The 16,777-nt window shown below is 35.6% G+C and overlaps 1 protein-coding gene across 2 annotated transcripts in view; it reads right to left on the bottom strand.

The window, feature by feature from the left end:
• Positions 1 to 11,260: 11,260 nt before the first annotated feature.
• Positions 11,261 to 16,777, bottom strand: part of LOC118736623 (neurotrimin) — a 63,133-nt gene continuing 57,616 nt past the window's right edge. The window contains exons 2-6 of one of the 2 annotated variants that reach the window (XM_036466671.1): positions 16,561 to 16,658; positions 11,910 to 12,408; positions 11,572 to 11,853; positions 11,436 to 11,507; positions 11,261 to 11,382 (exon numbers count right to left, since the gene is read on the bottom strand). In XM_036466671.1, coding sequence (XP_036322564.1) covers positions 11,294 to 11,382; positions 11,436 to 11,507; positions 11,572 to 11,853; positions 11,910 to 12,408; positions 16,561 to 16,658 — 1,040 coding nt within the window. In that variant the 3' untranslated portion in view covers positions 11,261 to 11,293. Of the gene's footprint in view, positions 11,383 to 11,435; positions 11,508 to 11,571; positions 11,854 to 11,909; positions 12,409 to 12,481; positions 12,516 to 16,560; positions 16,659 to 16,777 lie in introns of those variants that run through there. The other variant, XM_036466672.1, reaches the window with a different exon arrangement.

Genomic DNA, 16,777 nt, shown 5'->3' with positions numbered 1-16,777 from the left:
GCTGAGTAGGCAATTGAGAAGTAAAGTCCTCTCTCGTCGTACAAGGATCACACTCTATAAGTCACTCATCATGCCTGTGCTGGTGTATGGCGCGGAGGAATGGACAATGAAAGCATCTGATGATGCGGTTCTTGGAGTTTTCGAGAGAAAGATTCTGCAAAAGATTTACGGACCTTTACACGATGGTGATGGCGAATATCGCAGACGATTTAACGATGAGCTGTATGAGCTTTACAACGATGTAGACATAGTGCAGCGAATTAAAAATCAGCGGCTCCGCTGGCTTGGCCATGTCGTTCGAATGGACAGAAACGCTCATTCTCTGAAAATATCCCACGCGGGCCGCGATGCTGGTAACAGAGGAAGAAGAAGGCCTCCTCTGCGTTGGAAAGACCAGGTGGAGAAGGACTTGGCTTCACTTGGCATTTCCAATTGGCGTCAGTTAGCACAGAAGAGAAATGACTGGCGTGCTGTTTTGGACTCGGCCAAAATTGCTTAATCGTTTACAGCGCCAATAAAGAAGAAGACTATGTCCATGTCATTGTAAAGCTTGCAACATACATCGTCCCATCGTCTGCGGTACTCGCCGTCGCCAAAGCGTTAAGGCCCGTAAATCTTTCTCTAGAATACTCCAAGAGCCGCCTCGTCGGATATTGCCATTGTCCATGCTTCTGCGCCATACACGGGCGCGGGCATGATGAGTGACTTATAGAGTGTGGTTTTAGTACGTCGAGGGAGGACTTTACTCCTGAGTTGCTTTCTCAGTCCAAAGTAGTACATACTTGTTGGCAAGAGTGATTCTGCGTTGGATTTCGGTGTTAATGCTGGTTCCCAAGTAAACGAAATTCTCTACTTTCTCGAAATTATAACTATCAACAGTAACGTGGGTGCCAAGGTGCGAATGTGCTGACTGTTTGTTTGATTCGTCTTGTCCTCGTTTACCACCAGACCCATTTGCTTTGCTTCCTTATCAGACTTCGCGGTTTTTGATACCGATGATATCGATGTCATCGGCATAAGCCAGCAATTGCACGCTCTTGTTGTAAATTGTTCCTGAGCAGTTCATAGCGCTCTACATACCTGTCTAGTAAACCAAATATCCAAACAAGACGTTTTTCAAAATAAAAAATGTAAAAAATAAACTTTTCCGTTTACTCTGCAATATTCCTCCTCAATTTTGTAAGATAAACTTACAATTTATAATCGTTACTTTGTATCGAAATATCTTCTTTTTTCTCCGTCAAAACACCACTTTTTTAAATCAATTTACTAATTATTTTGTAGCATTGAGTGTATAATTTGTTATATATGTAGTACATATATACATAGGAAAAAACTTAAAGTTAGGAGGGGGTCGAAGTTATCGAGCTAGCATTTCCGGGTACTATTTTTTTTAGTATACATATATCGGCAAAAATTTAGAAGTTAGGGGGGGCTCGAGCAAAACATTTGACATAGAAGTGATACTTCTGAAGATTTTTCGGACATCAGCGTAAAGCAAAAACTTGGAAAGCTTAAGCAGACTCCAATTTTATTAATAAAGAGAAGAAAACGTATTGGGCCTAGGATGCTACCCTGGGGAACCCCAGAAGTGGCCTCAAAGGCATATGATCTCGTATTCTCGATTTCAACAAAAGAAAATCTATTGAGTCGGTATGATCTAACCCAGCACAGAAATGTAGAGTGTATACCAGGGAACTGCAATTATTCGCGTTTTTAAGTAATTGGTTGAATAACACAAGAAATAGTGTTAGTGGATATTATTCATTGCAGAATATTCACACATATGCACTAACACTATTTTACGCTCGGCACATAAAGCGAGAGCATGTACAATGACCAGGCATGGGCAGAGAATTAGCAGGTACTAAAAGAGCGTAAGCGTCGCGTGTACGTATACAAGCGAGAGCGCAGCGATGAGAACACGACAGCATGTAAAATGAATTAGGTACACTAACACATTCTCACTTTTAGCTCACGCTTGTTTGTGGTAGTGACAATGACTAAGTTCTCTGATGATATGAATTGGTGTAGTGCTCAATTCTCTCATTGAGCCATTAAATAAATTAGTTATACCGAAATGAGTAGGAGCACTAAGAAGCACCAATAGTTCAGTTGAGTGATTTTAGTGAATTTAGTGATTTTCGTCGTTTATAGCAACAAAACATGTACAAACGACGAGAAATCGACAGCATGCGAAGGCACACTAACACACTCTCACTTTTAGCTCACACTTGTTTATGGTGGCGCCCGCATGTCGCACAGTGTTGGGAAATGAAATTGATGCTTCAGTACGAAATCTATACAAAAACTTTAGTTTTCGACTGTAAATTGCATCGACTTTAGATTCCCTTCAAGATCAATGATTTGATGGTATTCATTTGTATGCACATATTTTAAGGTACACTTCTTAACAAACAAATTTTTTAAAGTTATTCTGCATGGATAAAGGAGACATCTTCTTTGAATTTAGTACTAAAGTTTGACATTTTATTTTTAGTATTTCAAGTGCTTATCAAAACTTTACGACACTCACATATTGACAAGATTGGCCATTTATCTTAAAATTATTTAATTCTAATTATTTGTATTTGCATAAAAATGCAGTTTATACTTTAATAAAACCCCAAGGTTCAATTTTTGCTCAACATTAAAAAATCAACAAACTTTCGTAAAAATTTCGGGCTTTTAACTCGATTTCCTAGAAATACATGTTTTGAGAATGCCGTTTGTAGTCCGATCAATTTAAATGAAGTGCAAGTTTAAAATAGCTGCGACTTATCGTTGATTTTAAATATATATATATTTCGTTAAAAAAAATTGCGTTTAGATAATATGACATTGACGGCAAATTCCAGCTGCTCTAAACTTGCACTTTATTATACTAAAATTGAAATAGAAAGTTCGAAATTTTTACGAAAGTTTGTCGATTTTTTTAATGTTGTTCAAAGATTTAAACTTATTTTCATACAGTTTTTGTTAAGGAATTAACTATATTTTTATAAACAAATAATTAGAATTAAAAAATAATAAAATAAATAGTCAACTCTAGTCAATACATGAGTGTCGTGAAGTTATGATATTTAAGAACATAAAGAATTAACGATGACACTGTTTCTAACTATACAGCTTCACATTTTGTTTTAATAAGATTTAGTATCGAAAATATTCTTTCAAAACTTGCCTAGGAATGCGAGGTTGATATCACACCTCTTGCTATGTTATAATGGTTATTTCAAAAATTACAAAGGCCAAAAACGAGAAGGCGAAGACACAAAAGATAAAACGAATTCCCGCAGTGAATTTTCAGAGCTACCTATATATTTATAGTATTCATCACAAAATTGTATTAAAAAGTACTGCGTAGTAAACGAAATTGTATCAATAAAGTACAATTGTACCAAATATGCCAACACTGATGTAGAACAAAGCAGAACACAAATAATATTAAACTCATTGGCGCGTATTCATAGTCCACCAACTAAGTCGAAACTAACAAAGTTGCAACTTAACTTTAAGTACCAACTTAAAATTTACCCCATTCATAGTCGCATTTCAGACTTCTACTAAGTAGTTTCGACTTAGTTTACGATATAGCAAAATGAGTGTGAAAATGTATTGATTTTTCTTTACGATATTTTGGAAAAATTACATTTTTATTAAATAATGTCAAGTTTGATCATCCGTTTATGTAATTTTTATTTTCAATGCATGATTTTGCAAAAGAATAAGGTATCATTTTCTTGTTAATTGCGTGAAATAGCCAGAACAACCGCAGTGATGTGAAGTCGATGTTTATCGAAAGTATGCTGTGAAACATACAAATAGTAGATATCCAAATGTTATGCACAAATTTACTTTAAAAGAACTAGCGTGAAACTGACTTGTTATTTGAGAATTTATCTAAATTATTCCAATTATAAATTTGTGATTTAGCTTTATTCGAATTGTAATATGCATTTAATTTCATCTTCCGAATAAAATAGATCGATCTTTGTAAATTTTAATTGGAGATTATTCAATATTATCAAAGTCACCCTCTACCAACTTAATTTTTACATATTTCGTCTGTTTTCCCTTAATTTGATAAAATACTTCTTCCTAGTTACGACTTAGTTGCAGATGCAGCCGAAACTAAATTTTAAGTTGGTACTTAGCCAGAAAAGTCGAAACTAAGGCGACTATGAATAGCTTTAGTTGTGACTTAGAATAGTTTCGACTTAGTTGAGTACTAAATATGACTATGAATATGCGCCATTGAAATTATTTTCAGCCTCTCACTCGACCAAATGAGTGAAATCCAGCTGGTAGACTATGCTCGATAGAGACAAAAATTGCAGCCACAAATAAGAGTTAGTATATTTTGAGTGTGTTCTTGTTTTGGTGGAAATTACTCTTAGTCATTTTTTTAATTAGTGTAAGTGCTCATTTGCACTAATTTTAGTGGATCATGAATAAGTACACTAATTTTATTAGTACTCAAAGCCGGTCTCTGGTGTATACCTAAACACTCAAGCTTGCGCAATAAAATGCAGTGAGTGACTGTATCAAGAGCCTTTGGGAAGGCAGTGTACACAACGTCTACTTGACGTCCCTTCTTAAACGATGATATGCAAAACTGAGAAAAACAGGTTAGGTTTGTGGCAGTCGAGCGACCTCACAAAGAAGCATGCCGGAACGGATTAATGGATCCTTTGATAGCAAAAAAAAGTTTTTCTTTGACCACTATTTCGAAAAGTTTAGAGCAAGTCGAAAGTTTAGATGTGTAGTTTGTAACATCATTTCATCGAGGCAATTTTCCAACGATTATTAAAAACACACGAGGCCAGCGAAAGATTAAAAATGTATTTCAGGGGTACGCAAAATGACGAACCGCATTTCCTAAGCATGTAAAAAAAGGAAGTCCATCTAAGTAAGGACAATTGCAATGCAGATATGCCGTTAATAACATCTTGCTTTGTGACAGACAAAGAGCCAAAATCTACAGATTGCGGAATGTCGACCACATTACATCCGGATAGGTCAGCACCACTGACATATTTAGATTTTAAGAAGTCCGCAAAAAGATTTACGAAGTCTAAGACGCTCTCTGAGTTCCTACCACAATAGGAAATGCAAGAAGGAATATTGGAGCACCCTTTTTAAAATCGAATGTATTTCCAAAACGCTTCGGGATTTACTTTTAGCTCATCTTCAAATCGAGAAATATATTGCTTGTATAAAAATTAATCGAGCACATTAAAGTCTTTCATATAAAGAATATATTTCTCCTTCATCCTTGCTGGCCTTATATAAATTAAAATATTAATTTCTAAGATTTTTAATTTTTTTTTTAAATCCTTCGTATACTACGGAAGCTTGTGAGTTCGCGATGGAAGGCAAGATAAGCTATTAGAAAATAATTGGTTAATTTTGCGTAGGAAAATTTCATAGCAATCCGAAACATTTTTAGAAAGGACAGCTGATTTCCAGTCTGTTGCGAGAAGACTTGAATTTAAATAATCAAAATCAGCATTACGAAAATTAAAACGTTTAATCTCATTGCTGTTTGAAGCAGAAATAAAGTTAAGAAACTCTAGGGTAAGGGACAATGGGACATGATGCATATCAGACTTGCAAATCGGGAAGGTAAGATCTGCTTCATTTGATATTTGGCAGCACTATACATAGCATAACTTTGTTATCGACTACTCGATCAGCCGTTTATTTAGTGTGCTGATCTTGCTATCGTTGTTTTTTATTACAGTTAATTTTCATATGCGTAACTTTAAAAATAAGGGATGTGGAGAGCAAAGAACTTCAGCAAAGAAAATTTATTTTGGACTTATTCATGCACCTACAAATCTACACATCTCCCGATCATGGTTAGTAAAGTTGCTGAAAATTTGAAGGTCGACGGTACAACATGTATTATCAAATATCAAGAAAAATTGAAGCATTGAGAGAAAGGCGGAATCTGGCGGAAAATCAGGTACTATAAATCAAATAGTGGAGAAGGATGTTCCAAGGACTTTGAGAACGTATCCGAATCTCTCTGAACGTGTTGTTGCACCTGGAGTGTTGTTCTGAGAGCCTGTATTGTTTTGGCCTGATTTGGCAACAAGCCATTGATTTTTATACACAAAATGGAATCAACATTGTACTAAAACAGGCCAATCCTCCGAATTGCCCAGAGCTCCAAACGATCGAGCGTTATTGAAATCAAAATTAAAAAGAAACAAAATGCACACCTTCAAGAATAACGCAGTTCTGCAGAATGTGGCGAAAACAGGCTCAATCGATCAACGAAAGGGATGTCCAAGTATTAATGGCGGGCAGTGATCGGACTTAAAAAAAATTTGTATGGTAGAATCTGGAAAAAAATGTGGTAGATTTCTAAAAAAATGTGGTAGATCTCAGGTTTTGGATCAAACTTTGTACAAAAATTAAGCATATTCTGCAAGGTTTCAGATAAATTGCAAACATTTTAATTAGAATTTAAAAAATAATAATTTTAGTATAATAAAGTGCAAGATTGAAGTTGCTAAAAATTGCGTTGAGTTTTGGGATTTTTTTTTTCTTCCACGTGTAAAGCAGTTCCTTCCATATCAAGATATTTTTCGAACATATTTTGAAAGATTTCTGCAACCTTGCAGAGTGCTGCCAGTTTTTACAGCGCTTTTTTTTATCACATCGCGATGTAGTGAACAAATGTGACACGTTCCAGAAACCGCTACTTGGGATTTGCCGATTTTGACAATTCTCAAGTAAAGGTAAACAACGCTTTAGAAGCTTTTGATGCTCTGAAATTGCTAACACTTTCACAAAAATCGCCGTTTTTTAACATTTTCGCTATTAGTTATTTTTATAAATCGTCTATTTTGCAATTTAACACAATAGTGGTATTCGCGCTTCTGTGTATTCGCTGTATCCTGCGTAAGTGTAACTGGGCGTGCGTGTGGTTGTTGTTGCATGTGTATTTGATGTACCGCTAGTAACAACAAATCGCACGCTCATGCAGTTACGATTACACAACATACACCGAATACACATAAGAGCGAATTCCCCTAATAAAACCACGTTTCCCGTCGAAAAATGTAATATGGCTCATTCCACAGTAATCGATACCGAATGAAACGAAAATAAGCTAAAGAATGTGACTGTATTATTTCTAGTAAGTCAGAGTAAATAAATCTAACTTTCAAGACTGAAAGCCAAAATTCTGAAATTTATCTCAAAATCAGATATTTTTTTACTTTAGGTTGTACCATTTACAAACCCATATGAGAGGTTAATTTTTTTCAAAATTTACAAGACTGATTTTCGTAGTCTATTACCTTTTTTGCATTGTTTAAACCGTCAGTGGAGAGACAAATTCTTTAGCATTGTAACGGCGTAATTTTAAAATTTTTCGGGCAAGTACTAAATATTTTATAATATATTGAAGCAAAGCATATTTTATTGCCACGCACGTCACAAGATACACAAAATAGTTATTTTTTGAAGGAAAACACATCTTGGACAGTGTAAAAAAGCTGACGAAAGTAACGCTATGACACAGGGAAATATGTGCGAATTGCTTTTAAGTATTTATATGCTTATATTTTCGAAAAAATAACCGATTATGTTGGTCACGCCCGTCACATGTCACACCCGTCACAATTTAAAGTTTGACAAACTTCAATAAATTCGGCCAGGGACTGCTACCGTTACTTATCAGCTAATCTGAAATGTGCCATATATATGTTTGTGATCAGCGATGGTAAAGCTAATCATAAAGATATGTTGCTCGAGCGATGGGAAAACTTAAGCTATGCTGTCACGGATAAAAAGATATCATTACTTCGTTTGTCAGGGCAAAAAAAACGGGGTTTTCAGGTAACGGCCTCGGTTTGACAGGTAATAGCCTTATACTATTTAAAAATAAGGTACTTTACAATTACTAAGACATACAATGGAGAAGAAGAGTCCGATCAAGGATTATCCCGTCTTTAGGTGGCAGAATCTTGCATGTGTGCGTAAAATCCGATTTTTTGAGAAATAAAGTTAGCTTAGTTGTCTAATAATGTGTATTTGTGTATTCATGCTCAACTTGTCACACCCGTCACAAAGTCAAGTCACACCCGTCACAGTTGAATTTGGAACATATAATCTATAATTTCCAATAGCGGCAAGCAACTTTGGCGTAAATGTTGAGAATGTTTATTTAACTATACAACGAGCTATTTAAAACCATAATCAGAAGACATAATTAGCAGAAAAACTCTGATGCAAGTAAGGCGTAGTTAATTTGGTTGCGTACTCGTCATACCCGTCACAGTGACTAAAATTCAGATAACTCGTTCGGATTAAATTGTTTTTGGAATTTTTATTCCAGGCATTGTGTATATCTCGGAAACCTATTACAAAATATTCGTTTTAAAGAATTTTGTATTACAGTTTAAGAATTAACCCTTAAAATGTGAGTTGAAATGTCACACCCGTCACCGTGGAATGAGCCATATTGAGAAAATTTAATATTTTATGAAATTGAAAATGAAAAACGTGGAGCGCATGCAATACAAAGCATTCGATTTAATTGACAAGTCAATCTACAATAATATTTTACAGTTTATTACAACGCTTTTATCAACTTGCAATGTTGTGTTCCAGAAACTTTCAATGTTGTGGATCCAGAAGCTTTCAATGTTGTGTGTCCGACACCAAAGCAAAGCTTTGAAAAGCTCCTATAAAAAAGCATAGTGAATAGGGCGAGGTAGATGACATCTAGATGTCGCCCTATGTACTACGTTTGCTACACCGGAAATAGACGACACGCCATTTCTTTAAATAAAATTAGTTTGACTATTGTCAACTAAATCGAATGCTTTGTAAGTGAAGTGACAGTCCGGGAACCAGTTGGGAACCAGTTTGGGACTAGTCCGAAACTACTTACCGTCGGACCAGTTGGGGACCAGTTGGTCTTTTTAAGCTCCTGTGGCCGTTTTAAGGGTAATTCTTGGGCTCCTGCACTGCCGCTCGGGGTTTCTGCCTTCTACGGTGGTAATTTTGGGCCGGGTTGCCTGTTTTGGCGGATTGTTGTGCTGTGTGCCGCGTATTACGTGTACCGGGTACCACTTTCTCGAGCGAATTGCTCTGGGGAACCTGTTGTGTGAGTTGCTGGCTTTTTGGCTAGACTTTGAGGAGGGTTTATACACGCATATCGGCGGAAATAGACGACACGCCATTTCTTTAAATAAAATTAATTGGTGCTCGTTTGTATGTACATACATATGTAAATGCATGTGTGTGCACCTTTCTATTAATATCGTTGAATTATTTTAATATCTATTGCAAAATTTTATTCAGACAGGACTAAAAAGTAGAAAATAAATAATATAAAAAAAACTTTTTAATATACAACGCTTTTATAAATGGACTAAAAAGTAGAAAATAATACTTCTCAGTCCCATAGAATTGGTTTTGATAACTTTTGATTTTGAAATTTTAGCAAAAGTCATTATAAACAATCTATGAAATTGAAAATGAAAAGCGTGGGGCGCATGTAATACACTTGAATTGATATGAAAAGTAATATATGAATGTATGTATGTATGTGGGTATATGAATAACGACCGCTTAAAATCGATTTCAAAGTTCTACTTTCGCTGTAGAAATTTTAGGTCTACGTTATGTAGTTTGACTTGTCAATTAAATCGAATGCTTTGTATTGCATGCGCTCCACGTTTTTCATTTTCAATTTCATAGATTGTTTATAATGACTTTTGCTAAAATTTCAAAATCAAAAGTTATCAAAACAAATTCTATGGGACTGAGAAGTATTATTTTCTACTTTTTAGTCCATTTATAAAAGCGTTGTATATTAAAAAGTTTTTTTTATATTATTTATTTTATAATCCCATTCTGCCTGTTGTTAGTGTTTAGTGTTAGGCAATTTTTGCTCTTAAAATTAAGAAAATTATGTCGAGCAAAAATAAAACTACTCAAAAATGCGAACATGTGGTAGATTTCAGACCTTGTGTGGTAGATGGTCAAAAAAGTAGCAGAACTACCACAATGTGATAGAAGTCCAATCACTGATGGCGGGTGTCATCTCTAAAGTACGGGTATTTTGGCGTGGAAATTAATTCTAATAATATTTGTAAATCTTCAATCTAAATAGAGATAAAAGAAGGTTCTAAAAAAGTTTCGACTCAATTATCCATATTTAAATTAGTTTTTTTGTTACTTAATACCTGCCAGATTTCAACTGAAGCAGATCATACATTCAGCTAATTGGAAAGATTAAATTCTCATCAACAAAAATGAGATCTGGGATGTTATTAAGCTTATTAAAAGATGATTTAATTTGAATGAGACTAATGCTAAGAAGGCTGTCTATTAAGGTAATTTCGTAGCCACTATTGATATTTGTTGGGGTTAAAATGCTATTATTTAGAAAATTTGACCATCTAATTTTATTAAGATTAAAGTCACCTAATGTACAAAAGTTACAGACCTCATTGTTTTCATATATGTAGATGTAAAGTATTACTTACATAGGCAGCGTATAAAGACTCCGAGCTAGCGGGTGGGATATACGAGACACAAACCAATAAATTACCAAGATTTCCATAGATACATACGCAGAGTTCGTCAAGAATAAAGTCATTATTTTCAAGGGGAACAACAGATGAGCGAAAGATACGATTAACTGCGATTAAAACCCCTCCACCTCTTAAGCAATTTGTTTTAGTTGAATCTCTATCTTTACGATATGTAAGGAAAAATTAGGATCAAAGAATTCCTCATCAGAAAAATTATTATTTAACCACGTTGGAACACATCTTTGGTTTTTGTACGCATTCCCAAGATGTTTTGGTAATAAATACTCAACGATTTTTTACTTTTTTTAGCACTATATCTCTTAGTATTTAAGAAACTTTTCCTGCACATGCTACTTTTTCTAAAAAAAGTGAAAGGGCCGAACATTTATACCTAATGGCCACAAATTTTGCATCTAAGAGCGTATTGTAAAAACGTGAAGAAACACCAAGTTTAAAGTAAACACTATCCAACTCAGTAACGGGAGTACCTTTTTGACCAATGTAAAGCAAGAGATGTACATATTTACTTTCTATACCAAAATGTTTGGCAACATAGGAAATAACAACGTCAGCGGTAACAGAAGGTTTAAAAGACGAAATATGTAGCCACTTTTTAACAGCAAAATCAAGCGCAGTGGATACATTACGCCCAACAACTACATTTATAGACTTAGAAAATTTTTTATTTTGCTCAATATTCCTTTATTCATTAAGTTTTTCAATAATTATTATTTATTTAATCTCCAATGAAGCACAGCCGCGGTTATCAACATAGTGCGAAACGCGGTCGCTAAGGAAGTACCATCTGAAGTGTATTCTGCAAATAAGAAATATTTTTACAACCGCAAAGTCACCATTAGAGTAACCTACCCTCGATCAAAATCAGGTTATTGTCTTTCCCATCCAACGCATGGGAATGACGAATATTCTTCCTGGATTTATCTGTGGAATAGAATATATAAGTAACTTCAGTGAACAGATATTTAATTTTTCCAGAATCACTCACGCAGCACTGATATAACGCGTTCCGATTCACCCATTAAGTTTTTAGCCACGCAGCGATAATCACCGAAGTCTTTCAACTCCATGGGTCGTATTATTAAACGCATTACAATTCTGAAGATATTGTCTAATGAGACCGACTCATAAGTTCCGCTCTGCACCAATTCTTTGTCTTTAAGCCAGAAATTTACCGTGGTCGGATGTGCTTCGGAAATACACTCCAATGCCACTTTCTGACCATAGCCGACATAGACCGAGTCATAACGGGTCCAAATAGTAGGTGCAACTATGAAAAACGATTTTTTCAAAAGTATTTTATTTTTGATGTATTCAATCACTTACAATTAACTGCAACGAGTACCCTTTTGCTCACAGTCGGCGGTATTCCATTTGAAGCAATACACAAGTAAGCGCCCATGCTCTCCTTAGTCACCTGCCACAGTGTCAAATTCGGACCTTCAATGCTATAAATCTTAGATCCAGCAATATTCTGCAGCAGCGGTATATCACGTTCACGTCGCCAGGTTACCGTAGGCATTGGCAGTCCTGTTGCTGTGCACGTAAGAGTCACGTTTTGGCCCTCTTGTACGACCATGTCGTTACTGGTTTGATAGTCAATGATATCAGGTGGTACCACTACATCCAAGTAGCCGACTTGGCTTTTCATCGGATCCGTATTTATTTGGCACATATACCATCCACGGTCTGCCTCGCGAACATCACGTATCCGCAGCTGCCAAATGCGATGCTCCGTGTGACTGACGCCGATACGATGATTTTTTGTAATGACATGGTTCTGTATGCTGAGAATAGTTTGTGTATCGACTCGCAACCAAGCAAGCTAAAACGAGATATTGGTGGTGTTAAATACTGATAGTACATGCATTCATAAAAATGTGCATATATGTACATACTAAACTCCTGCGCAATTCCATTTAAAGGGCCTAACAAGACATCCGATCGCCGCGCAAATACTTTCCCTCCTTTACTCTCATCGTTCGGGTCAAGTGTGAGTAAGCATAAACCATTTTCTGCAAGCGTACGTAAACTACCGATCAATAGCAAGACGCGTGAGTATTTACTTTGCCTTCCGCAACTACTGCGAGTAAAAGGTATTTGACAGTAGAGTACTCTACTGGTAGTACTTGAGTATTTTCGAAGAAAACATACATTTGTGGCAAGAATGATAGAAGAATTTTCTAGATCGCGCATTTGTGGTATCTGAATAAAACTAAGGACAGGAATGTAGTGGAGTGATGAAGAGAGCGACGAGCAAAACGTACTTTCAACTAAAATGCTGGTATACATACCTAAGTACATATGTATGAATGTGCATAGATACGTATGTATGTGCATAGATACGTATGTGCATAGATACATACATATGTGCATCGATACGTATGTGCATAGATACGTATGCATACATACATATGTATATATGTAAGTGTCCGCATATTTTTCTCGTCACTCCCTGCAAAAAATTGTGCGACTAATCTCTAAAGAGAGTATTCCGAGATTACTCTCAATCGGGTACAATTGGGCATTAATTAGTCCCAACTAGTCTCATACGGGTACTAATGGAGGTAAATTAGTCTCGACTCATCCCTTATGGGTATAATTGGAGATCAATTAGTCCCCAACTCATCTCTAACGGGTACTATTAACGATTTAATCATATGTACGCACTTAGTCAATAGGGGTATTCTCTGAGTCTTGCAAAGCCCTTGCATGGTGAACAGATTGCACGGATTGCACGGTAAAAACCGGTTTTCGTATGGGACAGCTTTGCAAACCGTGCAATCCGTGCACCGTGCAAGGGCTTTGCAAGACTCAGAGAATACCCCTAATGAAAATTCATGTGCGGCGTTGGCACACAGATATAGTATTCGCCTAACAAAACTGAGCAACCCGGTTCGAATCTCAGCTGGCGCAAATTTTTATTTGTATTTTTTAAAAGTGACTAGTCGCTTTTATACCCTCTCGGGTATAAAGGTGAACAATTAGTCTCTTCATAGGACATGCTCGAACAAAAGCGATCAGTTCATTCCATATAAAGAGATCAAAAGTGGTATTGGTCGCATGCTCCTTTGCGATTGCTCCCGGAGTCATCCCGGATTAGTCCCATTTTTTGCAGGGCTTGTTCTGTCGCTTCACTGCAGCAAAACCAAGTTGTGGGGAAAACCCTGACGATATGCGTACAATTGAAACCATGGGTTTGAAGATAGCGCAAATTGATGTGAAAATTTCAATTTCATATTAAATATATTTATGTATGCACGTACATACATATGTACATATGTAAAAACGTAGTTTCGATTTAAAAAAATCGGATAAAGTTCTTCTTTCGCCATTCATACACCTCTAATTTTAGTATTTATTAAAAAAACTCAATGAAATTCAAAAACTCTATCTTGCATTTGGTTTTACTCAATACCAATTTGAGCTGTCGCAGTGTTATCAAAAAAAAAAAAAGTTATCAATAGGTAGGTTCAGAAGGCGCAGCAGTTGAGCGCAACCATTGCTAAACAAAAATCAGTGATCGTTATGCGTCTTTTGAACGACTTCATACATTAGCTGTCAAATTCAACTCTCAAAGGTACACACCAACATGTTGTCTCAAATGATCAGAAAAATATTACGATCATCGAACACGCAACTATTCAGTTGATCAGAAGTACGCAACAACGCGTTCAGAAGGTGCAATCGCACCAGTTACTGAGCTGTTTCGCCTTCTGAACGTGCCAAATGAAAATTCGTTTCTCTTGAAATCAAGTTATATGGCTGCGTATGTATGTACATATGTATGTACATATTCCGAAATTTTTTTTATTTGTAAAGGCTCTCAAGAAAAACTAAAAATTCATATAAAATTACGCACAATAAATTTTCTTCTGTAAAAAAATTCTTAAATCAGTATGCAGCTCTTAAGAAAAAAATGCTCGTACATCTCGTCGCTACCATGTCCAACTATCGAATGTGAAAATCGGCACTTTTCAAAATTTTGATTTGCCACTAATAATTTTATTTCGTATAGCAGCATTGCTTAAGTTATTGTTTTTGACAACTTATTTGTTGGTTAATGACTGCAAATAGTTTTATAGAAAATGAGAGACGAGAAATAATACTTTCATAAAAATTTAAGTACATACATAGATTTAAAAAGCTGCTTGAATACAAAAGTTTTATGAAAATGTCACATTAAACAACTGTCTAAATCTACGTTATTTTTTATAAATAAGGCCGTAAACATTTCCTTACATCGTCAATTTCCATATTCTATTTTTACTCTTTCAATTTCACTGACCAGCGCTGCAAACGATATCAACTAGTAGGCTAACAACCAGAATTGAAATTTAATACGCAAGTACTTACCGTACTACAAGTATACTGAGAGTAGATTTGCTACTCCCTTTTGGCAGCAGCAAATATCTCTCGTACGCGATGAGAGAAAGTAGAGTACGTACTTTGGTGGAGTAATAGCAAGTACGTCAAGTATTTACTCTCTCAACGCCAAGTAGTGTATGTATGCTGAAAATGAGTAACAATGTGTTGGGAGTAGAGTACAATGCAAGGAGTACTTATTGAACGAAATGCGGCAAATACACTTGCGCTGGACTCTAGTACATACATACATATGTACTATATGTATATTAGGGTGCCCATCGAAAAATCTTTTTTTTGAAATTTCAAGACCTTACCCCCTAATTTTCTTCCTTTTTAGGAGAAATATTATTGCCTGCTTTTATCGATTTTTTTAAATCATCTAGAGGTCGCGACTTGTCATTTTAGGTCAGAAAGTGATGACAGGCAATAAGATCAACGGAAATAAGGTCAATTGGCTTTATTTCCCACCCTGGTGCGAAATAAAGTCAATTGACATTATTACCTTTTTAAAAGCGAAATAAAATCCCTTGACATTATTGCTCTTTCAATCATTAAATTTGCTTAGCCCGCGTACCCCGCGCGACCGGCGCGCACACCACGTCACGCTACGCCGCCTTCCACCTTAGACGTTCCGAATTCGTTCAAATATGCTAATTTAAAACACAGAATTCTTTCAGTGTTCCTCCGGGGTTTTTGGACATGAACTGTTTCTTCAGTTCAATAGTGTTAGCTTTATTTTTGTGGAAACGAAACATATTTTGCAAGTTTTGGATCATTTCTACACTCTTTCTTCAAATATTTCTCGTGTTCAAGCTGTGCTTTGCGTTTAGTTTTTCGCATCGTGTTTTTACATATTCGTAATTTAATAAAATTGTTTGGTGGTAGTTCATGATTGTGTGTGGATTAATATCACCACACTGAGGATTTGGCAATAACTTTTGTCATCTATTAAAAAACAACACTTACGGGGCAATGTTTGTTGTAAGAACAACATTTTTTTCTATGATTCGACATACTTTAAGCATTGTTGACGCTATTTCCATTTGAATGAGGAAATAGCGTCAATGACTTTATTTCCAAATTTTTGTTGGCTTTATTTCGCTTTTGAAAAGGTAATAATGTCAATTAAGGTTTGACCACACTTATTTCCACAATTTCAAACTATGTACTAAATACTATCTAAAATTAAATCCATTTTCAAATAAACTGATAGCTCATTTATTGCAATCGCATAAAAATTGTCGAAGTTGTGCGACTTTTCTTAAATACGGCCTTGAATTTATATTGTGTATGCACCGGACTTTCAGATATTTTGAGAAGTGTGGCTAAGGAATTCATCAACATTTATTCAAAATTGATATATACAATCGCTATTTAGCGAGTGGGTTTTCAAGAAGTTATAGGAAAAAGGGGGGCGGCACCGCCCACTTATATGACATATGCGTACCTCTAAATGATTTTTGAAAAATCTATAAAAATAGGCAATAATATTTTTCATAAAAAGGTAGGAAACTAGGGGGTAGGGTCTTGAAATTAAAAAAAAAAAATTTTGATGGGCATCCTAATGTATATGAATATCAGAAAAGGAAACAACCAAAAATTATCTAACCTTAAATGACATAAGATCATGTACCATACACGTGAGTGTCGCATCGCGTCCAACGGGAGCTGTTACATTATTTATAGGTCCGCTGAATTTCGGATCCGCTGAAAGAAATTATAATAATAGATACATAATCGTAAGTTTCGGAAATAAATACGTATAAAGTTAATTGAATACAAAATTTGTTCTCTGAAAGTTTTCACGCTCATCTAAAAATATTGAG

This window comes from Rhagoletis pomonella, unplaced genomic scaffold (assembly GCF_013731165.1).
Source record: "Rhagoletis pomonella isolate Grant_MI unplaced genomic scaffold, Rhpom_1.0 Rhpom_scaffold_00003, whole genome shotgun sequence".
NCBI classification, from domain to species: Eukaryota; Metazoa; Arthropoda; class Insecta; order Diptera; family Tephritidae; genus Rhagoletis; species Rhagoletis pomonella.
The sequence above is the reverse complement of the archived record's forward strand: the minus strand, read 5'-3'. Positions and strand labels throughout refer to the sequence as shown.